Genomic DNA, 26,251 nt, shown 5'->3' with positions numbered 1-26,251 from the left:
CCATTTTCTGGCTTCACAACAAGCAATATAAGCTTTCCAGATCCTATAATAGATCTTCCTGGTGATCCTTTTTCTAGCATTCACTAGGGTAGGCACCACTGGTCCCGAAATGCCAAAACCCTTCAATACCCTGGCTTCAATAGCCATGCTGTCAAATTTAAAGACTGTAAATTGGGGAGGAATATAGGACCTTGAGACAGTAGTTTGGGGCAGCACCCAAGTGTCCATGGCCCATATATTGATGATCTCTGGGAACCAGGGCCAGGCTGGTGCCACCAGAAGGGCTGGAACCCCCCCCTCTCTGAATCATGCACAACAAATGTGGAAGGAGAGGGATTGGAGGGAAAAGCATAAACCAGGGAGAACTGGTTCCACTGAACTACTAGAGCATCTGCTCCGATTGCCAGGGGATCCCTTGTTCGGGATAAAAACTGCTGTACCTTGTTTGTTGAACCTGGATGCCAATAGATCAACCTGTGGCCACCCCCAACACTGGTAGATTTCCCAAAACATGTCCCCTTATCCAGGATCAGACCTCAATACTTCAGACTCTGAGCTGGTCTCAAGGTTGACTTCAGTATTTCGGACCCAGCCCAGCATTTCTAAATACTGCACTACACTGTGTTCCAGGGCCTGTGGTCAGTGATCTCTGAACAGGAGGTCATCCAAGTATTCTAGCACCAAGATCCCAATCGCCCTTAAAAGACCCAGTACAGGTGCAAGGATCTTTGTAAACACCTGGAGGTGTTGTGGCAGCCCCGAAGGGCAGGGCCACAAATTAGAAATTTCATTCCTCGCAGGAACCTCTGATAAAGCCGAAAGATAGGTACATGTAAATACACGTCCCAGATAGATATCGATGGAGGCTAAGATGTCTCCCATCTGGACCGAGGCTACTACCGAACGGTCATCCTGACAGATTGGCCCAACAGATGTTGGTTCAAGAATCTTAGGTCCCAGATTGGCATTATGTCCCCCTTTGGTTTTAGAATCGTGAACAGGTTCAAATAAAACTCTGTGCCTCTTCTGTCGGACACCGGAACCTGTATGATCACTCCCAAATTGCTTTAGTGCTTAAAACAATGGGCCAGATTCACAGAAGAAGTACGCCGGAGTATCTGCTGATACTCTGGCGTACTTTCAAATTTGCCGCGTCGTATCTTTAGTTTGAATCCTCAAACCAAGATACGACGGCTTTTGGCTTCGATCCGACAGGCGTACGGCTTTGTACGCCTTCGGATCGTAGGTGTAATACTTTGGCGCCCGCTGGGTGGAGTTCGCATCGTTTTCCACGTCGGGTATGCAAATTAGCTGTTTACGGCGATCCACGAAGGTACGCGCAGTCGTCGCATTCTCTTACGTCGTCGGTAGTCGGCTTTTCCCGGCGTAAAGTTACAGCTGCTATTTCTTGGCTTAGATTTAGAGTTGCCATGTTAAAGTATGGCCATCGTTCCCGCGTCAAATTTTAATTTTTTTTTTTTGCACAAGTCTGTGAATAGGAAAGGACGCAACGCACGTCGCCGTTCAAAAAAGGACGTCATTTCGCGCAAAGCACAGCGAGAAATTTCTAAACGGAGCATGCGCAGTACGTTCGGCGAGGGAACGCGCCCAATTTAAATGATACACGCCCCATTTGATTTAGGCGGGCTTGCGCCGGACGGATTTACTCTACGCCGCCGCAAGTTTATAGGCAAGTGCTTTGTGAATCAAGCACTTGCCCGTAAAACTTGCGGCGGTGTAACAAAAATGCAATACGTTACGCCGCCGGAATTCTACCTGAATCTGGCCCAATATGTTTATTTTTGGAGGATCTGCAGGAGCGTTGGATCTTAAAAACCTCTGAGAAAACCTCCGTAATTCCAGCTTGTAACTGCGTGACATTGATGAGGTGGACCCACTCGTCCTGCGCACCACTGTTCTCCAAATGTCCGTAAAATTAGAGCAGCTTTCCCCTCACTCGATAGAGTGGGAGCACCCCCTGAAAAGGAGTGATTGGGCTGGGTTTGGAAGAGTTCTGGATCCAGTTTTTTTCTGGCCCTAGGGCTTGCCCCTGGCTCTAACGCCCTGTTCGCAGCAGAACTGCCATGGCGCTTTACTACCTGAGGAAGTCCAAGATTTTAAATGGGGGATGCCTGGTCCTTCTCTTCACAGGAAGAACTCTTTCCTCTGGAAATTGTTTGGATGTACTTGTCCAGATCATCAAACATTCACCATGGAAGAGGAACCATGCCAGAGGAACCATGCCAATAATGTCTTACAGAGAAGCTCGGCTGACCAGTTCCTATGCCACGTACACACGACCGTTGTTATTGTCATGGGAAAAAAAAAACTGTTATTTCTCGACGTGATTCTTGTCAAGCCTGCCTTGCATACACATGATCGTGAAAAAAAAATGCTCGAGCAAAGCGTGGTGATGTACAACACGTACGATGGCACTATGAAGGGGAAGTTCCATTCGGATGGCGCCACCCTTTGGGCTGCTTTTGCTGATTTTGTGTCAGTAAAAGTTTGGTGAGAGACGATTCGCGCTCTTCAGTCTTACAGCGTGACGAATGTGCCATCTCCATTACAAACTCTAGTTTTACCAGAGCGAGTGCTCCAGTCTCATAACTTGCTTCTGAGCATGCACTTTTTCCCCCCCCCCCCGACATTAAAGCTTACAAACGACCGTTTTTCATGATGTGAAAAACGACGACGTGAAAAATGGCAACGTGGAAAACGAGAAAAAATAGAGCATGTTCTAAATTTTTAATGCCCATTTTTCACGTAGAGAAAAATGATCTGGAGCCTACACACGATCGTTTAACCACTTAAGCCCCGGACCAATATGCAGCTAAAAAGGACCAAAGGTGTTTTTACAATTTGGCACTGCGCTGCTTTAACTGGTAATTGCGCAGTCATGCAATGTTATACCGAAACGAAATTTGCGTCCTTTTCTTCCCACAAATAGAGTTTTCTTTTGATGGTATTTGATTGCCTCTGCGATTTTTATTTTTTGCGATATAAATGGAAAAAGACCGAAAATTTTGAAAAAAAATGATATTTTCTACTTTTTGTTATAAGAAAATCGAATAAACAAAATTTTAGTCAAACATTTAGGCCAAAATGTATTCAGCCACATGTCTTTAGTAAGAAAAAAAAAAAAAAATCGCAATAAGCGTATATTTATTGGTTTTCGCAAAAGTTATAGCGTCTACAAACTAGGGTACATTTTGTGGAATTTTACGGAGCTTTTAATTTATGACTGCTTATGAATTCTTGAGGTGCTAAAATGGCAGGGCAGTACAAAACCCCCCCCAAATGACCCCATTTTGGAAAGTAGACACCCCAAGGAAACTGTTGAGAGGCATGTTGAGTCCATTGAATATTTTTTTTTTAGTCCCAAGTGATGGAAGAATGACAAAAAAATAAAAATGTTTTACAAAAAGTTGTCACTAAATTATATATTGCTCACACATGCCATGGTTACCGTATATGGAATTGCACCCTAAAATACATTCTGCTGCTTCTCCTGAGTACGGAGATACCACATGTGTGGGACTTTTTGGGAGCTTAACCGTGTATGGGGCCCCAAAAACCAAGCACCGCCTTCAGCATTTCTAAGGGCGCAAATTTTTGATTTCACTCCTCACTACCTATCACATTTTCGAAGGCCATAAAATGCCAAAATGGCACAAAACCCCCCCCCAAATGACCCCATTTTGGAAACTAGACACCCCAAGCTATTTGCGGAGAGGCATAGTGAGTGAGTATCTTACAGCTCTCATTTGTTTTTAAAAATGAAGAAAGAAAAATAAAAATTTTTTTTTTTTTTTTCTTTTTTCGATTTTCAAAACTTTGTGACAAAAAGCGAGATCTGCAAAATACTCACCATACCTCTCAGCAAATAGCTTGGGGAGTCTACTTTCCAAAATGGGGTCATTTGGGGGGTTTTGTGCCATCTGGGCATTCCATGGCCTCCGAAACTGTGATAGGTAGAGAGGAGTGAAATCAAAAATTTACACCCTTAGAAAGCCTGAAGGCGGTGATTGATTTTTGGGGTCCCGTACGCAGCTAGGCTCCCAAAAAGTCCCACACATGTGGTATCCCCGTACTCAGGAGAAGCAGCAGAATGTATTTTGGGGTGTAATTCCACATATGCCAATGGCATATTTGAGCAATATATCATTTAGTGACAACTTTGCGCAAAAAATGAAATAAACATTTAATTTTTCCCGCAACTTGTGTCAAAATATAAAATATTCCATGGACTCGACATGCCTCTCAGCAAATAGCTTGGGGTGTCTACTTTCCAAAATGGGGTAATTTGGGGGGATTTTGAACTGTCCTGGCATTTTATGCACAACATTTAGAAGCTTATGTCATACATCACCCACTCTTCTAACCACTTCTAAAGACAAAGCCCTTTCTGACACTGTTTGTTTACATAAAAACAAGAAAGTCAAGTTGAACCCCCAAACATTATATATTTTTTTAAAGCAAAGGCCCTACAGAATAAAATGGTGGGTGTTGTATTTTTTTTTTCCCACACAGTATTTGCGCAGCGATTTTTCAAACGCATTTTTTGGGGAAAAAATACACTTTTTATTTTAAAGCACTAAACACACACTATATTGCCCAAATTATTGATGAAATAAAAAAGATGATCTTAGGCCGAGTACATGGATACCAAACACGACATACATTTTTAAAAGCCTTTACAGGTTACCACATTAGATTTACAGAGGAGGTCTACTGCTAAAATTACTGCCCTCGATCTGCCCTTCGCGGTGATACCTCACATGCATGGTACAATTGCTGTTTACATATGACGCCAGACCGACGCTTGCGTTCGTCTTTGCGCAAGAGCAGGGGGGGGACAGGGGTGCTTTTTTTTTCTTTTTTATATATTTATTTAGCTTTTTTTAATTTGTAAACTGTTCCTTCCATTTTATTTATTTTTTACCATTTTTATTGTTATCTCAGGGAATGTAAATATCCCTTATGATAGCAATAGTTAGTGACAGGTACTCTTTTATTTTTTTAAATGGGGTCTATTAGACCCTAGATCTTTCCTCCGCCCTCAAAGCATCTGACCACACCAAGATCGCTATGATAAAATGCTTTCCCAATGGTGCCGTTTATTTTCGGGGGGGGGAGGGGGACATTCCCTCCCACTGAATGTAAAAGCAGTCTAGAGGCCAATTAGCCGCTAGGACTGCTTTTACATAAAAGCCAACCGCTGGATGAAAAGAATGATACCAAGATGATACCTAAACCCACAGGCATCATTCTGGTATAACCATTCAAAGTCCAGCAACATACCAGTACGTTGATGGTTCTTGTTGGACATGTATTGTAATCTTTTTTTTCATGCAGCCTGTTGGCTAAACGAAAAAAAGATTGATCAGTGGGTATGCCCACCATTAGAATACCTCCCTTCATCCACCCATTTCTAATGATGGGCATACATGCACCATTTATATATGCCGAAGCATGGGGGCATCCTCCCGCAAAAAAGTTATGCCGCGTACACACGGTCGGACTTTTCCACGGGCAAGCCTCCATTGGAATTTCGACCGTATGAACGCGGCATTAGGAGCAAAATCGCTCCTCCGCCCCTAATGCCACCATGCTCCTACAGCACTGGAGTCACGGCTTTATAGATCGTGGGAGCAAACGATGTTGCTGTCAAGATAAGTCCACGCAACAGCTGAATGGCGTACCTGAGAACAGTCAAGTAAATTACATACCTGAAAAGAAAGCATGAAAAAACATAATAAAACTTTGCAGAATAGAATACAGTAAAAAAAGAGCAGAACAATAGAGAGAAGAGAGGGAGAGAACAATAAAACGACAACTATTTTTTTTTTTTTGTGTTTTTATTTTTTACTTAGAGAACGCTTCCAAAAAAACGTTAGCGATCACAGGGATCAGGCCCATCTCTGCAAACGCTGCAGTTATATGTGTTGTATTTTGTAAGCGACAGTGATCGATCGATACTGCACTTTAGTGGGTTGGGCTGGGCAGAGGGGCAAAGCACAGGTGCTAGCGGGTATCCGGGCTGATTCCGCTAACAATGCGTTTTTGGGAACCCTAAACTGCTGGGTACGCTAGAATAGATCTGATCAGATCAGGTATCGATCCGTTCAGATACTATACCACTAAGGGGGGTGTATGCTTTGTGCGTGAGTGTAAGCGTTACTGGCACGAACCTGGGGCGTTGCAGACCCTAAAATGTAATTGATATCACCCGCCGGGTGATCAGGGGGTTAAACTTTTATTGGGTTATATACGGCGGGTGCCCTGATGCTATAAACAGCAAACCAACTAACCAGCATCACCAGTAACCCTTTTACAGTGATCACTGGTGAAAGGTTTAACTCTAGGGGCAATCAGGGGTTAAAACCTTTATTTAGAAAATTTATGGGGGTACCTAACGCTCTAAAAAGCTGGCGGCGAACCTTAAAAAATAACTAGCTACCCAACGGCACCAGCGACACCAATACAGCGATCAGAAAAACGATCGCTTAGTGACGCTGGCAATAGGGGTGAAAGGGTTAACTAGGGCGGTGATCAAGGGGTTAAACCTTTATTGGGGGGTAGGGGGCTACACTGGACCTAAATGGGCCTAAGACTAACTGCCCTGCAACTTTTAACTGTCACACTGACACTAAATGCAGTGATCAGTAAATAAATGATCACTGCAATCAGTGACACTGACAGGGGGCTGGGGGGGGGTTAAGTGTGCTGTGTGTTACTGTGTATGTGTGCTGTTGGTGCAACTCACTTTGTGATTTCTTCTCTAGCTGAATGAAAATACAGCCGAGGGGAGAGATGACATCACTTCCTCCTGCCTGTGTTTACATTACACAGGCAGAGGAGGTCCTTCGGCAGAAGATTGGCTGGGAGCGATCGTGAGGGGGTGGCAAGAAACGAACAGCCGCCCCCTCATCCTGGATCGCTCCCAGAGGCTTACCGACCGCCGCATGTACCAGGGGGACCCCCGACCCGCGGGAAGGCAGGCACGTACATCTGCCTGTCCGTGCCATTCTGCCGACGTAAATGTACATGCGGCAGTCGTTAAGTGGTTAATGACCAATTTAAAAAATGGTCGGATGCAGGATGCATTAAGGTGAAAAAGCATGAGGGTTTACAATCCCTTTAAGGACTGGCAGACACCAATTGCTGCGGCAGCTGGCTGAATAGTTGAACTGGCCAAAAGATCCAGTTTGTCAACAGGGTCTTTCAAGCCATTATCCACTGGACAACTTAAGTTCATGTTTAAGGAAGAAACTGCAGCTGGCATGCTCGATTTCTTAACAAATGTTTAATTTTGCTCCTCTTAGAAGGAACAAAATTCCTATATCAAGATGTTCCAAATTAGCATAAACCGCCTGTTCCAACAATGGGAGAAAGCTTATGCGGCCCGAGGAGGCCTCAGAAACCCCAAAGAGGACCAGGGGGGCTCAGAAACCTCTGCAGGAAGCAACTTAAAGGCAGAATGAATCATCTCGGTAAGAGTCTAGATCAAAAGCATTTGCAATTGAGAGGCTTATACCAACTGGGCATCTTCTGGTCCAGATTCCTCAGAAGCAGACTCATCTGCTGGGCCATCTCCCAAGTCCTTAGCATATCTAGCTCCTGCTCCAAATTAGGAGGGTCTGGGAGGGGGATCAGTCACGCTTTTTGCCAACTTGTGGGATGGAGGAAATCATGCATTCTAACCTGGCTAGGAATGAGGACAGTTCATCCTTGGTGATAAAGGGTGAAGCCGGAGCACTGACTGTAGGCACAAAACCAGACAGGCCCAATGGCTCAGATTGCCCAGAAGCATCTGGTCTCTCAAGGGATACAACACTAGGGTTTTGACTAGGCTCCTCAGGAGCTTCTGACGACATAGGTGTGCCCTTTCCTGTACTGTTAGCCTCGCTCCTCTCTTATGAAGACACTGCAGGTCACAAAAAGGGAGCCCCTGGGTTTAGTATTTTACCCCAGAAGGGAGATCCTTTAATAGGGCTTACCAAACCCCTAGGCAACAATCCTGCTAAGCATTTTAGCTTGCCAACCAACGGCTGGTGACCTGGGTATGGAGGAGTATACTGCAGAAAGCAAAAGGTTTTCAGAGCCTGCTCTATGCCCCCTAGAAGCACCACATCTCAGCCTAAATAAGATGACTGAGCGCTGGGACACTCCACTTGTGCACAAGCATGGTCCTGTGCGCGGACCATCTACAAGAAGGCAGCCAAGACAAGAAAGGTACTCCTTACTCAAAACACCAACAGTCATCCCAAAACTCCCCCCTGCGGTCACCGATACATAGGTGTTCAGTCTTAGCTAGATTGACAGTTTGTTACACCCCACAATAAGTAAATAAGGGGGGTTTACTTACCCGTCCAGGTGCAAGGCAACCTTAGAAACCAAGAGCCAAATCTTCACCCACCATGGCGGGTTCTGTCCCTTGGGGGACCTTCAAGGACCGGGTACCCTTTTCATGTCTTAGGGTCCACTCCCTTGGACCTGTACAGCACCCTGCAGGAATGCCATAGCTCTGTAGTGTCCAGCGCCCAGAGGTCACATCAGAGGCAAAACCTTGCCGGATCCTTGCGCCTTTCTTGTGAGGCTGGGGTACCATTTATCTAAGCATATAAGCCAGTTTAAAATGTATCCAGTCGGTCAATCCCTTGATTCATTTAAGAACCGTGGTGGAACTCCAAACCTGGAGCTTGAGAGAGCTCAAACAAAAACAACGTGTCCATCCACCTTGCACATACTGGTAAAAACCTGAAGTACTTCCTGTATGGGAGTTGTTATATAGGGGATCACGTCAAAAGACCTTTGGTCTACCAGTGCCCATTCACCTGGAGATGGAGTTTAACCCAGTAAGTAAAGAATAATAGCCTCACTCTGTGTGCCATGGTGCATCAAAAAAAAGGTGCTTTCAGTTGCGTTTTTCAGAAGCTGTAAAGTAGATTGTTGCATAGTACTGCAATAGCATATAGCAGAGCCAGTGTTTGCAATGAGAAAATCTTCATCCATGTACATATATAAATTTTAGTTGTGGCTGCTTCAATGTTAATAGAATAATTATAAAACTAAAAAACAAATACAAAAAATTACCTTGTGCAGCTTTGCATTCCATTCTTCATCTCTTGGCATACCATGGAGACAGGGTGGTATATACCAAAAGCAAACATTACTATGCTCAGGCTATGACATGAGAAGAAAATAATTACATCATCAAAAGGTCTAATGGTTTTGTAAGCAAGCTATAGTTGATAAAAGATATACTGGAGGACAATTTACTAAAGTCAAGAATGCTCACACAATTGTAAAAAGTATTAACTCCAATTATCCAATTATGTGAAAAGCCAATTCCTGTTCACTTATTTCAGCTGAACAGGTTTTTTCAGCTGAACAGGTTTAAACAAACAAACAATTCTCAAATCTTACTAAATCAGACCCAACGTGTGAACATTGTTGTAGGTAGGAGAGCACCACCACCAAAATCAGTGCCACTTGCACATACAGATGCTGTACTTCTATACAGACTTTTCTTTGCCAATTTGTATACTTCTAAAACCTTCTGAAGATCTGTTAAGCAATACACATTTACATGCCAATGTTTAGGATATGCTTATGACACCTTAACTTTTATACAATGGAAATATCTCCTACTAAAAATGAGAATCAAGCAAGGCAAAGCAACAAGTGTAGACTAAAAAGACATTAATAGCTTGATTCTTACCTCATCAGGAAAAACGAGTTCAAAGTTCTCCAGTGTTTTAAGCTTTTTGTACAAGTACTCTGCATTTTCAAGGCATTTGTTAATTTGAAACTCAAAGCCACAAGTACCCTTAAAACAAAAATGCAAAACTCAAATTAATAGCAAAAACAATTTTAGCCCTTTTAGTTTAAAAAGGTGTGGATTATAGCTCAGTAAAATAGTCAGTTTTACATTTAAAAGCGTATTTTAGCTTTTGTGGACACATTGGGAAGATGCACACTTTATTATTTGTTAAAACAAATTGCTGATTAAATTTGTTCTTGATCAAAAATCCTACACAGATTTCCCCTTCTATGCAATTTCAAAGCCCAGATCCATGAAAAAAATCCCCCGAGCAGTGGGGCTGGCAGTAGACTGCCCTGTGACATGCAATGCCAGGCATAATTCTTGGATGTCAGAAAAACTTAGATGGGAGAGCAGGGAGAAGACTGGTCTAGCACCATGGAGGAGCATGTGGGAGTGGAAGATCTGATAAGCAAATTTCTAACAGGTAACCCGTGTAGTGCGGGCACAACCCAATTTTCTTGAAGTTCAGCTTTAAAGACTGAGCTGTGGAGGAATGTTTACCATCATTAACACTGTACAGTGCTTGCAAATCTCAATATCATTTGCAAACTATATGTGCACACTGTCTGTCTTGACAAAGGGTTAAGGAATCTAAAAGCTTGGGTGGTAAATTGCATGTTAAAAAACAAAGCCATTCTAAACAAAAACATCCTATATAAATCCTATATAAAAGAGAGGGGAGAGAGGAGAGGAGAGGAGAGATTGTGCTCCGATTGGCTGCTACCACAGCTGAAGAGGACCTCCCCCTAGCAACCCTGAGCAGGACATGAGTAGAGAAGTTTTAGGCCGCGTACACAGGGTCGTTCCAAACCGATGAGAATGGTCAGACGGGCCATTTCCATCGGTTCACCGCTGAAGTGGCCTGATGGTCTGATGTGCGTACACACCATCGTTCCAAAAACCGATCGGGTCAGAACGCGGTGACGTGAAACACACGACGTGCTGAATAAAACTAAGTTCAATGCTTCCAAGCATGCGTCGACTTGATTCTGAGCATGCGTGGGTTTTGAACCGATGCTTTCTGTACTAACCATCGGTTTGGACCGATCGGGCAGCGGGCCATCTGTTCGATTTTAAAGCATGTTTTAAAATTTTGGACCGAAGGACAACAGACCGATGGGCTATACACACGGTCGGTTTGGACCGATGAAACTGAACCTCTGTCCATTCTCATCGTTTTTTTCCGACCGTGTTTACGCGGCCTCAGTGTCATGAACATTTGGATAAACAGTATATTGCGGACTGAATCAGTGCTGCCTCATCTACACTTTCATTACTGGGATAAGGAATGACATAATGCCCATGTCAAAACTTTGTAGCATCCATATGCATCAGTTAATTGGACTAGCACTATAATTTCAGTACCAATAAAACTTTGCATTGTTTAAAGGACATGTGTCATTTAGCATTCATTATCTGCAACACAAGGCATCGTGCTGTGGAATGTTTTAATACAGAAAGTGGATGGGAATGGGTTGAAGACAACGGTGTCCAGTTCAAATTCTAAATTTATATGGGGAAAAATCATGAAACCATTTTTATTTTTTGGTGCTACATTTGTACGATTTTTTTCTAATAAAGCTGTGTGCAGGGTGTGGTGACCAACAGTGAGAAGACCCACACACTCACATTAGTTTTACAGGCATTAACCATTATTTAAACACCCCATTATTGATTCTCAGTAGTTTAATGAAGGTATAGGATTGTGCACTTCAACATAAAGCGCCTTGAAAAAAAGTATCCATACCCCTTGAAATGTTCCATATTTTGTCATGATACAACCAAAAACAAATGTATTGTATTGGGATTTTATGTGATAGACCAACAAAGTGACACATAATTGTCAAGTGGAAGGAAAATAAATGGTTTTCAAATTGTTTTACAAATCAATATCTAAAAAGTATGGTGTGCATCTGTAGTCAGCCCCTTTTACTGATACACCCCCCCCCCCCCAACTAAAATCTAGTGGAACCAATTCCCTCCAGAAGTTAGCCAATTAGTAAATAGAGTCACTTGTGTGAGAATTAATTCAGTATAAATACAGAGGTTCTGTGAAGCCCTCAGAGGTTTGTTAGAGAACCTTGGTGAACAAACAGCACAATGAAGGCCAAGCAACACACAGGACAGGATTAAAGTTGTGGAGCACTGTTCAATCCATCATCCGAAAATGGAAAGCGTATGACACAACTTCAAACATACCAAGACATGGCTGTCCACCTAAACCGACAGGCTGAGCATGGAAAGCATTAATCAGATAAACAGCCACAAGGCCCATGGTAATGCAGAGATCCACAGCTCAGGTGGAAGAAAGCGGTCCACAGGACAACTAATAGTCATGCACTCCACAAATCTGGCCTTAATGGAAGAGTGGCAAGAAGAAAGCCAGTGTTGAAAGGAAGCCATAAGAAGTCTTGTTTGCAATTTGCAAGAAGCCATGTGACTGAAAAATAACACTGCACATCACCCTGAACACACCATCCCCACTGTGAAACATGGTGGTGGCAGCACCATGTTGTGGGGATACTCTTCAGCAGGGACAGGGAAGCTGGTCAGAGTTGATAGGAAGATGAATGAAGCCAAATACAGTTCAATCTTAGAAGAAAACCTGTTATGCCGCGTACACACGATCGGGCACACACGATCGGGCATTCAGATATCAAAACTGTATTTTTTTTTCAACGGATCGTTCGCTCAAACTTGCCTTGCATACGCACGGTCACACAAATGTTGTCGGAAATTCCGAACGTCAAGAACGCAGTGATGTACAACACTACGACAAGCCGAGAAAAATGAAGTTCAATGATTTCGAGCATGCGTAGGGTTTTAAATGCGTCGGAATTGGCATCGAACATGTGTTGTCGGAAATTCCGACCATGTGTATGTGGCATTAGAGTCTGTAAAAGCCTTGAGACTGGGGCAGAGGTTCCCCCTTCATGCAGGACAACAACCTTAAACATACAGTCAGATCTACAATGGAATTTAGATAAAAGCATATTCATGTGTTTCATGTGTTTCATGTGTTACAATGGCCCAAAGTCCAGACCCAAATCCAATTGGGAATTTGTGGCAAGACTTGAAAATTGCTGTGCAGATGCGCTCAATCTAACTTGACAGAGCTTGAGCTATTGTGCAAACACTGGGCAAAAATGTCACTCTAGGATGTGTAAATCTGGTAGAGACCAACACAAAAAGACTTGCAACTGTAATTGCAGTGAAAGGTGGTTCCACAAAATATTGACTCAGGGGGGCTGAATACAAATGCATGCCACACTTCACTTATAAATAATTTTAAGGATAGAGAAACAAAAACTATTGCGAATTGTTCCAAAGAAATACAAATTAACTTTGAACCTTTGTAATTACAGTTTATAAAAGCTCCTGCTCCCTTCTTGTAGGAGTATCCCAGTGATCAAGTTTCCCCTTACAGACCACTTACCTTTGCCTTCCACATAAGCCAAAGCTTAAATATATCTACATGTCTACCACACTGGATTGTTTTGTCTCCAGTGTCATAGGTCACATCATATGGCTTGTCTGGCTGGAAGAGATATTTGGCACGCATCTGGTTACAAGCTTGCAGGAGACCCTGAAATAAGAAAAGTTAGGCTTTTGAAAGAAATTCTGCATTTGTAATAAAAATGAATTCTGACTATATACAGCAGAATAGAATAAAACTAGAAAAAGAGGAATAATGTAAATGACGGGTATATAACGCATCTTATACAATAGATTCAAGTAGCAAGTAAAACACCAATCATTTTTTGTGAAATAATTCCAGATACAATAGAATTTATACACAATGATAGAAAATATACAAGAACATGGAGAGAGAAAAAAAAAAAAAAAAAAAACCCACACACCACACACACTAGATGGCTGCAACAAATTATTCTTACTGCTGTTGCAATGAACATACTTTTTTAAATGGGTTTGTTGAAATTGTGTGTAAAAATCAATTTGATCTGTTTTGATGTAATCATCTATATTTAAAAAAAAAAAAAAAAAACGTTTCATTATAAACCCACAGTTCAAGTGCTTATGCTGTGCTACAGTACGCGTTTTGTCACAGTCTCTTTATCTATGCTGTTTAAAATTACAACACACACGCACAGTGCATTTTATGAAATTACCTTTTCTCTAATGAGGATTGCAGAGCACTGCAAGGGTACACCCATCATCTTGTGAGGATTCCAGGTTACGGAATTAGCCCTAATGAAATGATAGTGCAAGTTAGTGTGAGCACAGGAGGCATTAGTAAAAAATAAAAGTTCTCTACAGCCACAGCCTCTTTATATTATATGGCATTATATTGGGGTGCCAGAAGTGTGCTGCAAAGGCCTAGGAATTAGTCCCTGCTTCTGGAGTTTAAAAATAGCAAAAAAATTGTTAGCAAAAACCAATACAAAAAAGTCTATTAAAACGGTTTCTAGTACCTTTCAATGCCGTTCAGCTTAAATCTGTGTTTCTTTGAAAGCAACAATCCCCCGCCCCAAGCTGCCTGCAACACAATGGAAAACGTTTTGGTTATAGCACATGCTGTCATAGTAGGACAATTATCAAAATAGAAAAACTCATTAAGGGCTCAATTACACTAGCACTAGCCCTCTGAAGAGCTGTCTGCAGGGGATCAGTTTTACCAAAAAAAAGTGTTTGACAGGCAGTGTTGCCTCCTTACTGCCCGTTTTAACTCAAAAAAAGTCTTCACCATAACCCCCCCCAACCGACATGTAAAATTGGGCTTTAAGGCTCATTTGGACTTGCAGTCAGTAAAGCTGCAAATTATCACTTCTTGACCCCCCCGAAGCTCTAAAGGCAGCAGATGAGGGTGTTCACAAGCTGTGGTGCTTTGCATCATGGCATGGATTTTTTTTTTAATGATCACCCTTGGTGCATTTAGAGGACAGTAATGTCCCTGGACATGGTGTAGCACTTACAGGGTTAAAAACAGATGACATGGAGGTGACACATCACCTTCTCACTGCCTATCAAAAGCATCTGAAAAGCAATCCGAATGCCGACCACCTTTCAGAGGTGATCTTGTTGCATGCCTAAAATAAGTTTGTTCAAAGGCAAAACAATACTTAGTAAGGCTCCATGCACACAGAAGCTAAAAAAAAAAAAGCTATAGAAAACGCCAGTAGCTTTGCAGGGAGTCTTTCAATGTTTTTTAGCACTTTTGCAATAGCGTTTTTCAGTGTAGCGTTATTAGCTTTTTTTTTCCCAATGGATAAAAAAAAAAAAAAAAAAAAAGCTAAAAATGCTGACGCCAGCGTTTTTGAGCATTTTGCGTTTTTGAGCGTTTCCCGACGAAAAACGGCACTTTGAACACAAATTTCGGGCGTTCAGAAAAAAGCCAATAAACTCCAAAGCTCATTAACACTAAAAAACGCCCAGGTGTGCATGGGCACATAGGCTAACAGAGTTCAGTTTATGGGCTTTTTAAAAAAAAAAAAAAAAAAAACACCAAAATGCCAATAAACTGCAGTTTATCAGCTTCTGTGTGCATGGAGCCGAAAGGTTAACAGAATATGGTTTAGTACAACCAAAGAAAATGGAACAGTGTATTGACAGTCACTGTCAGCTGCATCCAAGTGGCAGAACACATCTGAAGTTTTAATCCTATTAAAGAAAATAAAAAGGATACACAAAGGCCTTACATCAACATGCATCCATAGTCCATATTTCTCACAAATGTCAGCAATCTCTGAAAAAGGATCAAAAGCTCCATACACTGTGGTCCCAGCTGTGGCACTGACATAAAATGGAACATGTCCCTTAAAAAAAAGAAAAATATATATCAGGTAATGGAACACAAAAGCATTGTGCCTATTCCAAGATTAAAAGAAAGCACATCTTTTATTGGTACTCAGATGTTTAAAATATCCTAACAAAAGATCAATGCGTTGTTTTAGTTCCTCACCTGCTCTTTCTCCTTTAATATTTTCTCTTCCAAGTCAGACACAATCATTTTTCCTCTGAGTGTTAAAAAAAAAAAAGAAAAAAAACACACCACACACATGGTTAGATGTAGCAGGAAAAAAAACAAACAAACAAACAAACACACACACACACACAACTTAAAGAAAAGCTAAATACTGGGAACCAAATTTTGTATATAAATAAAACCGATACGGTCAGAAAAAGAGGCTACCATTGCTGACCACTTCAAATAGGATCTATTCACAAAAAGCATCTTGCATGTGGTATTTTAGGTGCCCTGACACATTTTTGCTAAATATCGCATGCGATCCTGAAAATTGTAAATTCACTATAATGTTATGTGGTATTTATCACAAAAATGCTCAAAAAACTGTCAGTAAATACCGCATGGAAAGGGGTTAAAAGGCAATTCACAAAAAGGAAATTAAATGCATGCAGTAATTAAATCTGTTGTAAACCGCTGAAGAATACAAAAAAAAAAAAAAAAAAAAAAAGCACACACATACACACACACACACACACCTTTTAAGATAACCAAATATTGTGCCAATATGCTTTGCACACTAGCACATTATGAAATACTTAGAACAAAGCCCTTTCAGTGGTGACTGCTCACCGCTGAGATGGCTGACAGCTTCCTCCGAAGTCTCTTCTGGGTTTGCAGGCTATGGCGATGTGAGTGGCCAGAGATGTGATGAAGTCACTCCCTTGCACATGTACGCGAGAGCCGCCATTTCTGGCACGGGCTCTGGGAGGTCCGGCACTGTAAGCCTGACCTTCAGAGCACATGTGCCAATGATGTCATCAGCTGCATGCACTCTAAATCTGTACTAAACTGTGCAAGTTTAGGAGATATTCATAGTACCTACAGGTAAGCCTCATAGGATTACTTGTAGGTACAAGTTGTGTAGATAGAGCAAGGGAGAGGTCATAACACCTGTCAGATTATTTTCACCATCTGTGTCCCATTGCAGAAGTTTCCCTTCACTTCCTGTAACATAGCCAAAGAGGAAGCGAGAGAAAATCCCTGCAAATTAAGGGAACTCACTGGGGACCCCCAGGTCACCATAACTAGTGTCCATATTGGAATATTTCAGGGGACAGACAAAAATGTGGGATTTTATTTTGCCTTCAGCTAGAATGGTAAAATAGAGCAAATAGAGAGGACGAATCTCCCTAATGGGGGCACAGACAGTAATAAAAACGTGGATAGTGATCATTACCTGTCCCAACAGACTTCAATGCCTACTTTTATAGCCAAACAACCTTTCTCCAAGACAGCTTATCTAGTCTCCATGGGAAACAATGTTCTGCTTCTATAGAACACTGGGTGCCGTTTCCTATCAAATTTGTGGCTCACAAGGGCTTGTCGGGGAAAAAAACTGAAAAAAAAAATAGGATTTTTTCATCATACTTACCTGTGAAATCCTTTTCTTTGAGTACATCATGGGACACAGAGTCAGGCCAATATTCATTACCTGTTGGGTTATACTCCATCTCCTGGTGAATGAACACTGATAGACCAAGGGTCTTTAGACAGGAAGTGATCCCATATATAACCCCTCCCACACAGGAAGCGCATCCGTTTTGTAGCAAGCACTGAATCCTCAAAAAAGAGGGGGGGGGGGGGAGAATCTGTGTCCCACAATGTACTCAAAGAAAAAGGATTTTACAGGCAAGTATGACAAAAAAAATCCTATTTTTTTCCCCATACATCATGGGACACAGTCAGGCCAATATTCATTACCTGCTGGGACATCCCAGAGCAATAGCCTTGGGAGAGGGACAGGACACCCTGCCAAACAATAGCCATCAGAACTTGTACGGCAGCCCAAATATCCACTTATAATATAACAACATTTTGTGAACGTATGCACTGAAGACCAGGTAGCAGCCTTACAAATCTGAGCCACATATATCTGATGGCGAAAAGCCCAGGAGGTGCCTACACCCCTGGTAGAATGAGCTCTCGCCCTAAAGGGAGGAGCTTTTACGTTTCAGACCATAGGGCTGAATGATCAATTACGGACGGACCCAATTGGAAATGGAAGCCTTGGAAGCTGCCTGCCCCTTCTTGGGTCCTTTTGGTAAAAGGAAAAAAGGAATCTTATCCTCGGATCTCTGCAGATCTAGACAAACAAACCTGGACTGCCCAAGCAACATCCAATGAGTCGTCTCTCTTCCGCCAAATGAGGCAGAGAGAAAAAAGAAAGCAAAATAATGTCATGATTTAACCACTTCCATACCGTGTCATTGTAAAATGACGGCGGCATGAACCACTTGCCGATCCGGGTGGACGTCATATGACGTCCTGTGTTCTCGGCGATCTAGGGCGTGCGCCCGTGGCGATGCTCATGACCCGGCGTGGGTGCCCGGCGGCTGCGATTGCCGCCGGGTGCCCGCAATTGGCCGTAATCACGGCAGGAGTGTGGATCAGTGTGTGTAAAAACACAGATCCACCTCCTGTCAGCGGTGAGGAGACCAATGTGTGTTCCCAGTACAGAGGAACACACGTCGGTCTCCTCCCCTTAAGAGTCCCCTCCCCCCTACAGTTATAACACACCTTAGGGAACATATTAACCCCTTCGACGCCCCCTAGTGGTTAACCCCTTCCCTGCCAGTCACATTTACACAGTAATCAATGCATATTTATAGCATTAATCGCTGTATAAATGTGAATGGTCCCAAAAACGTGTCAAAAGTGTCCAATGTGTTCGCCGCAATGTCACGATGACAGTAAAAAGAGAAAAAAAAAAAAAAAAAAACGCAAATCGCCGCCAATACTAGTAAAAAAATTTATAAAATAAAAATGCCATAAATCTATCACCTATTTTGTAGACGCTATAACTTTTGCGCAAACCAATCAATATATACGATTATTGCGATTTTTTTTTACCAAACAATATGTAGAAGAATACGTATCGGCCTAAACTGAGGGGAAAAAAAACGTTTTTTTTTTTAAATTGTGATATTTATTAAATAAAAAATATTGTGTTTTTTTTTTTTTTAATTGTCGCTCTTTTGTTTATAGCGCAAAAAATTAAAACCCTAGAGATGATCAAATACCACCAAAAGAAAGCTCTATTTGTGGGGGGAAAAAAACAAAGATTTAGTTTGGGTACAGTGTTGCATGACCACGCAATTGTCAAAGTGCAACAGCGCTGAAAACTAAAAATTGGTCTGGGCAGGAAGGGGGTGAAAATGACCTGTATGGAAGCGGTTAAATGAAAGGCCTGCACTATTTTTGCCAAAAAAGGATGGAACAGGTCGTAACACAACCCTGTCATGGTGGAGGATCAAGTACTGTTCCCTGCATGAAAGGGCCGCCAACTCCGACACCCTTCTGGCTGAGGTAATAGCCATCAGGAAGGCTAGCTTGCAGGACAGCAAGCCTAATGGAATTTCCTTGATTAGGTTCAAATATTTGTTTCTGTAAACACAGATAGCGCCAAGTTCAAGTCCCAAGGACATTTAGGTGACCTAATGGGGAGAAGCAAGCAAGTTGCCCCCTGCATAAAGGTTTGGATCAGTAAATGGGAGGCTAAAGGCCTTTGTGAGAATACAGATAGGGCTGAAAATGGACCTCTGATTGTACTCAAAGCGAAAGAAAGAAAAGAAAGTCCCAATCACGCATTTCCGAGGATGCAATTTTTTGGCTTCACACCAAGAAATACAAGTCTTCTAGACCTTATGATAGTGCATCCTAGTGAGAGCTTTTCTAGAATTGAAAAAAATAGACAACACTGGTTCCGAGATGCCAAGGTCATTTAACACCCTGGCTTCAATAGCCATGCCTTCAAATTTAGAGACTGTAAATTGAGGTGGAATATAGGACCTTAAAACAGTAGATCAGGGCGTTAGGATAGCCACATCCAATGCACCCCCACATTTGACATAAGAGACTAAACACATTTAGATGGCGACACCATTCTCCCAGTCCAAGCAGTGGCAGCTTGAGTTTGTCCAAATGACAGCTGCCCACTCCTAGGATTTGGATCAGAGAAATGGTTTATATATGCCACTGTGGTGACATTGTCTGGCTGCACACAAATTAAGCATCTTTATCGGGATGCAAATCTGACCTTGGGAGCTCTGCAGTGTCTTGTTGTAGCTCACCTCTGTGCCACCTGAGATGCTGGAAAGCTCCCTGCATGATCCCTTTGGACAACCGGTCGAGCATTTTGACAGAATGTCACAACACTTCCGCAAATGCATGTCAGCATGAAATGCTCTGTTTTTGCCAAATGCGAGTACCCATTTTTTTTTTTTATAAAAGCATATAAATTTAAAAAACACGGTATCACACTATTTTGGGACCCTTCTCTTCTGCATATGGGGAAACTATTGGAAGCACCGCCAGGAACAAAATAGGATGGAATATTGCCAGAGTGTTGCACAGTGGCACACACTGTGAACGTCTTACACCCCAGGAGGGGGGTGAAGGATCTGGTGAGTGCGGGCCACATAAGAGCACAGTTGGTGGTCACAGTGAAATACAGGAATAGAATTTCACCTGGCATGAAGCACTTTCTGATTTTTAGGACTTGTGTTATAGAAAGCACCGCAATTCACCCACTGCATATGGATATTTAACCTATATTTGCGCACTTTTGAATTTTTATACCTTTTTTCATATATTTTTAATTTTTATTGTGTCAACCTATTTATTAATTAAATATTTTTTCATAAGTTGTAATTATCGCATAGATTGCAGTATGGCACATTGTTTTGCACCATATCATTAACACACTTTTTCACTAATCAAAAGGCAATTAATAAGCTAGCGCCACCCCTACTCCCACACCCCATCCAATTTATTATTTCACCCAGGTGGAATAAATTGCGTAGAGGCAGCTGCTTTTAATTACCCCACATATACACGGTGTATTGACACACTTTTTGGCATTTGTCTCCATTGCGCGGATTCATCTATACACCTTCCAAGTCTAGCTTAATAACCCATTAAGAATCAACTCAGTAGGGGCTAAACTAGGAATTTCCAACCGGTCCGATACTTGTACTTAATATCATTTGTACTTGTATCATTTAATAAATTATTAAAACTTGACTTGTATCTGTTGCAAGAACTTTCCAATCTAGGGAAATAAAAATGATCACTTTTAAAAAGCAGCAAATAAGAGCAGAAGGCAGTTGTTGCAATTGCACTGAAACCATACACTCCGAAAGGGGCACGCTGCTTATTTATTGCCCTAATCCAATTAGCTGCAGTTTGACACAGAAATAGTTGCAAGAGCTGGTTGCAAGTCTGGGTCTGCTAGGTTAAAGAGCTTTTGTCAGGAACATATTGGCAGCTGTCAGGCTAAGACACGCTATTTGGCTAATGCAACAGTGTGCACATTACAAAGAGCATACAGTACAAAACAGATTGCAAATTTGGCCACATGTATGAACACATGCACATCCACTGCTGACAGTCGAAACCTGAATGCTTCAATAGTTCTGTGCTGTATGGTCTGTTCAGACTTGTTTCAGTGATCCAGTCCTGAGGCACATCCTTGATCCGGTTACTGATCTGGCTTCCTCTGCTCGGATTTCCCTTGCCTGCATGTTTGGGCAGTCTGCCTTCGGTACAAACCCCAGCCTAGTCTACAGACCACTCTTCTGCCCAATAACTTTGTAGCTCACTGCCTGATTGTTAACGTATGCCTGCTCCTGACTCAGGTTCTGCCATCACTTAGCAGGTGTGGGACCTAACCCAAGTTTCTGCACACAGCATGTACATCTTAGCACTTGTGCCTTCCCTTCCCCCCCTGCAGTCCCTTTCACAACATTCAGGGGTATTCAGGAACTGTGCAAAAGGCCACCCTTGTCATTTTGAGCTCTGCATACAGGTACGCAACAACTTTTAAGAGGAGCTCAAGTTTTCCATCAGCAGAGTCCTAAATGTAGTCACATCTTCAGTAGGTATTGTGAGATGTTTGTTTAGGACAAAAGACAGCAGGTCAATTACAAGAATAGACAGTTTTTTCTAAGCAAAGACTTTTGGGGGTGAAAATCCTTCTAGGAGCGACCCAATAGTCATGGTATGCTCATAATGAAGGTATGTTGTGGAAGCTTTTGTAAGTCTTTGTACCCATGGAGATCAATAGTCAACCTGCACTATGCCCAGGCTTTTACGGACAGAGGCAATAACCATATGCGTGAACAGGGGATGTGCCAGGTATGCCTGGGCACACCCCAATCACTACGTGTATTGTAAATTTCCCCCTACTGCCCAGGCTTTCCCAGTGTTGGCTCCGACAACCCGCAGTTCTGCTGGCTTCCTTTATCTCCTCTCTTCCCAGCTGATGTGGGGATGTTCCAGGGTGGAGAGTGTGTGTGTGTGTGTGTGTGTGGGGGGGGGGGGGGGCTAGTAACTCATTTACCAGTGCCTTCCTTTTCTAAATGAACCCAGTGAACACGGAGTTCATTTATAACTAAAGCATAGTAAACTTTTTACTATGCTTCACTTTAAACAGGAAGCCGCTCAGCACAGAGCACTTTCCCATTCATTCAGAGGGAGAGAGAAGACCAACAATCACCTAAAGATACGAGCATACCTAAAGCCAAGACTGTTCCGATTTTTGAAACTCACTAGGGAGATTTCTCCACTTCCTGTTCTTGAGAATCAGCAGGAATTGAGGGAATCTTTGCAATTTGAAAGGTATTCCCTCTCAAAAAAAAACAAACAAAAAAAAAAACTGTTGTCATGGAAGTATCGCAATTGGATTATTCTTCTGGTTGCAATTCAAAGTTTTGGATTTACCCTCATTTACATTTCAGATGACATTGTTGATCAGGAAAATTTGAGAGGGTGAAATCTCACTAACTGGGACATAGACCAAAATAAAAGAACTTGGAACTTCCCAGGTTCTAGCTCCTCACCATAACAATTGCCTTTAGTAGTTATGGTTTTAATTCCTCTGCCTATTTTCCAAAGTTCAATGCCACAATTTTTTTTTTAAATAGTCCTTGGCCTGCATACCGTCAACATGGTGAATCTGTTGCATATTGTATATAAACTTAATAGTTTTCTCTTAAAATCAATGTTGACCATAAACAAAAAACAAAACCCATCACAAGCAAAAATTACACGGTAAATATAATGGCTAATGCTTGGTAAAGAAGGTGGGGTCAATTGTAATAGATTTGTTTCGTTTGAAAATACTTTGGTGTTCTGTGACCCGTTAAAGACCCCAGAGGATGTATTCTTTAAATAGAAGCCTCTATGCAACCCTTACCTGTCATCACACTTTACAGCAATTACATTTTCTGTCCCAATGCCAAGTACCGCAGATGATTTTTCAAAAGAATAGTGACTCTATAAGGAACAACATGTTAAATAAGTCATGTGAAATATATCAGTTGAAAAACAAACTGTGTGGAGCATTAATGCAAGGAACCATAGATTAGCAGCCAACTGTTTAAGCACATTATGTATTTACGATACGGTTTTCACTGATCCAACTTACTGACATTAGGAGTACCAACTACCTTGGAACAGTGGACTTGGGCATTGTATGGGCTTAACCAGTATTCACTGATAAACAGCCCATGAGTCGCAATAAAGTAGTGACACCAATGAAGGTTGGAGGCTTGCACCAGCTAAATTTTAAAACTAAATCATATCCTTTCTTGACAAAAGAATGTGCCCCCATGCTTCTTCGGGCATGCTTAAAGCTGTCCATATGTGGCTTGAATACATTTCTAAAATTTTGTGGAAATCCAAGGAGGGTCCACTGAACGGGGACTGCAGTCAATTAGCTGCAGTTACTATTTGTATATTCCAACAGTCATGGGTGCCTTCTGTCAGAACATGAATAGCAGTGAAATATTCAGTCACCCACATAATTAACCTCCCCTTGCGGTGTTAGAGTCTGACTCGGGGTGAGATTTTTTGGCTACGATCGGTAACCTGAGTCAGACTCGGGCTCGCCTCGCTGAATCCACAGGCTTGGTTTACTTACCTTGTCCCTGGATCCAGCGATGCCACCGATCTCCGTTCCCTGCAACGTTACGACGCACGGGAGCGGAGAACGGCGCCAAATTCAAAAAGGTAAACAAACACAATACATACAGTACTGTAATCTATAAGATTACAGTATACTGTATGTAAAAAACACACCCCCCCCCATGTCCCTAGTGGTCTACCCAGTGTCCTACATGTACTTTTATATAATAAAAACTGTTCTTTGTCCATAGCAACCAAAAGTGTCCCTTTATGTCAAAAATGGTTTTAGAGCAGCTAGAAAACAGTGATAATAAATTATAATCACTTGCAGAATTGTGCGATAGCGATTTGTGGGGAAATTCGTCATAAAAAAATAAAAAAGTAATGACAGCGACAATTCTGCAACTGAGCAAATTTCAGTGATTTTGAGTTGATTACATTATTGAATCATTTTTATTATAATTATATTATTATTTGTTATAATTATTTATAATTATTTATTATATTATAATTTTGTTTTTAAAAAAAAATAATACCCGGGATGCCTACTAGACTCTTGTTTGGTCAGATTTAAGTTAGTTATTCCTAAGAATTGCAGGCCTACAGTATAAAACGCCAAATTTCCTTGAAAATAATGGTACCGCTTTCAGCACCTTTTTTCTGAAATAATCATACCGCCAGGGAGGTTAAGTGTGGATAGGAGAGTGGGTGATCAGTTTAAGGTTTTGTATTAATTTTCTTAATTCTTTAAACAGTCTAGTTCAAGTGAAGAAAGTGATAAAACAAAAGGACGGCTTAAAAAAACCTGCAGAAAGCTTCATAGAATTTACAAAAAATGCCCACCACTATATTTACCTATGCAAAAGACTCAAGTTTGTTCCTGCAGACCATATAACCATAAAGATCAAAATATCAATTTTGTCCTAAATGTTTATACTGCTAGGATTGTGGTGCTATGTTTGTTTTCTATATGTGGTCTAGAAGTCCTAAGCTACAGGTACTTCCTAATCATTTGAAGAGACTGGATTCTATTTTATAAACAGTATGGTATAATAAAAAGTTTACATACATGCTCTGATGTAAATAACACAATCCTTGGTAGCGCTGCCATTCCTTTTGTTTTTACTATAGGGAAAAACTTGTACCGAGCTACTAGGACACTGTAAAGGTTAGAGATGGTACCTCCTGAAAAAACAAAAAAAATCTATGCACAACAGAAAAATACAAAAGGCGATTGGTGTATTTGGGGAAAAAAACAAAAAAAACAAAAATACTATGCCAATGCTGGGTGGAGGGGGGTAACATTTTGTAGCCATGGAGAAATAAAATCAGGGTTAACAGAACACACAGACAAACTTCAAAAAGCTTACCAGGTGAAAATATGCCATCCATTTCTCTTTCCCTCCATCCAATCAGCTCCTGCATTTTCTTGATTATTAACTCTTCCATAATAATCAACACTGGGGCAATCTCAAATGTAAACCTACAAAAAAAAAAAAAAAAAGGGTCCAGGTTTATGTAGTAAACATGGGTCATGGGATCCCATGTTCTCTGGTGGAACTTTACGACATACCAAGAAAGGGTACTTGCTAAAGTATGGAGGTCATGCTTTGGTGCATGGCACACCTTACTACTGTAGATGATAGATTTTATTTTATCAGCCCTTAGGGAGCATTAGGACAATGTTCTCTCTAGAGCCTTCCTTAAAAGACTCTGAGCATCATCATGCCATCAGCTAGCAATGAATAACTTGAACGTGAGTGATGCTGGGTCTGCAGAACATATTTCTTTATATGCTCTGTAGAATTTAGTAAGAGGTCACAAGCTTGCAGATAAGCGAGTTTTCATGGTGTCGAGCTAGGGTAAGATTCTGAATTGAAAAAGGAGCAGTGGTTAAGAGATGAAGAAATGGTCACTAGACCACAAAAGTGTAGACACACCAGTGTGCTGTCAAGAGACTGCATAAATGAAGCCATGATAGAAAATGGAAAGAAGTCATCTTGATTCTAGGTCCATTGAATGATTGTGATGATTGGACATTTAGAGGAGCATAAGGGAGGCCTTCTGCATTGAGCAGTTAGACCCAGAGGCGAAGACTGGTTGCTGTATCTGCCAATTAGAGATGGTACTACTAGACACAATTTAGGAGCTGCCAACTGCCACATCTGTAAAAAAGGCTGTTTGTCTATACATTTTCTGACACATCAGGTTATTTTCCAGCAGGGTGGCAGAATGACAAGGCTCTAGCCCACAAGTGGTCAGACTGTATGCACACATGACTGCCCTCAAATGGCCAGCTACAGAGAACTTAGTTGTTATTGTTTGTCATTTTGTAGCAGTGCACTTATTACAGTTCTACAATTTACATTTAAAGAGCAGAAATTAGCACTACATATTCCACCAGGTCATTATTAAAAATAATTTAAAGTGCAAATCTCAACCCAACCTTTGCCACAGATTTTAAAAAAAGTTACAAGACTTCTGGTTATGGCTTAGCCAATTTCCTACACCATCACATGGCGGTTTGC

General features: G+C 41.7%; 1 protein-coding gene across 1 annotated transcript in view; it reads right to left on the bottom strand.

Moving 5' to 3' along the window:
• The window catches only part of LOC120940623 (glutamate decarboxylase 1-like), a 40,890-nt gene that overhangs the window by 1,368 nt on the left and 13,271 nt on the right, over positions 1–26,251 (bottom strand). Inside the window, exons 5-14 of the mRNA XM_040353579.1 lie at positions 25,094–25,206; positions 24,793–24,908; positions 23,014–23,093; positions 15,753–15,807; positions 15,490–15,606; positions 14,266–14,330; positions 13,963–14,041; positions 13,269–13,418; positions 9,728–9,835; positions 9,100–9,189 (exon numbers count right to left, since the gene is read on the bottom strand). Of these exons, the coding sequence (XP_040209513.1) occupies positions 9,100–9,189; positions 9,728–9,835; positions 13,269–13,418; positions 13,963–14,041; positions 14,266–14,330; positions 15,490–15,606; positions 15,753–15,807; positions 23,014–23,093; positions 24,793–24,908; positions 25,094–25,206 (973 nt within the window). The remainder of the gene's footprint in view (positions 1–9,099; positions 9,190–9,727; positions 9,836–13,268; positions 13,419–13,962; positions 14,042–14,265; positions 14,331–15,489; positions 15,607–15,752; positions 15,808–23,013; positions 23,094–24,792; positions 24,909–25,093; positions 25,207–26,251) is intronic.

This window comes from Rana temporaria, chromosome 5, assembly GCF_905171775.1.
Source record: "Rana temporaria chromosome 5, aRanTem1.1, whole genome shotgun sequence".
Taxonomy (NCBI): domain Eukaryota; kingdom Metazoa; phylum Chordata; class Amphibia; order Anura; family Ranidae; genus Rana; species Rana temporaria.
The sequence above is the reverse complement of the archived record's forward strand: the minus strand, read 5'-3'. Positions and strand labels throughout refer to the sequence as shown.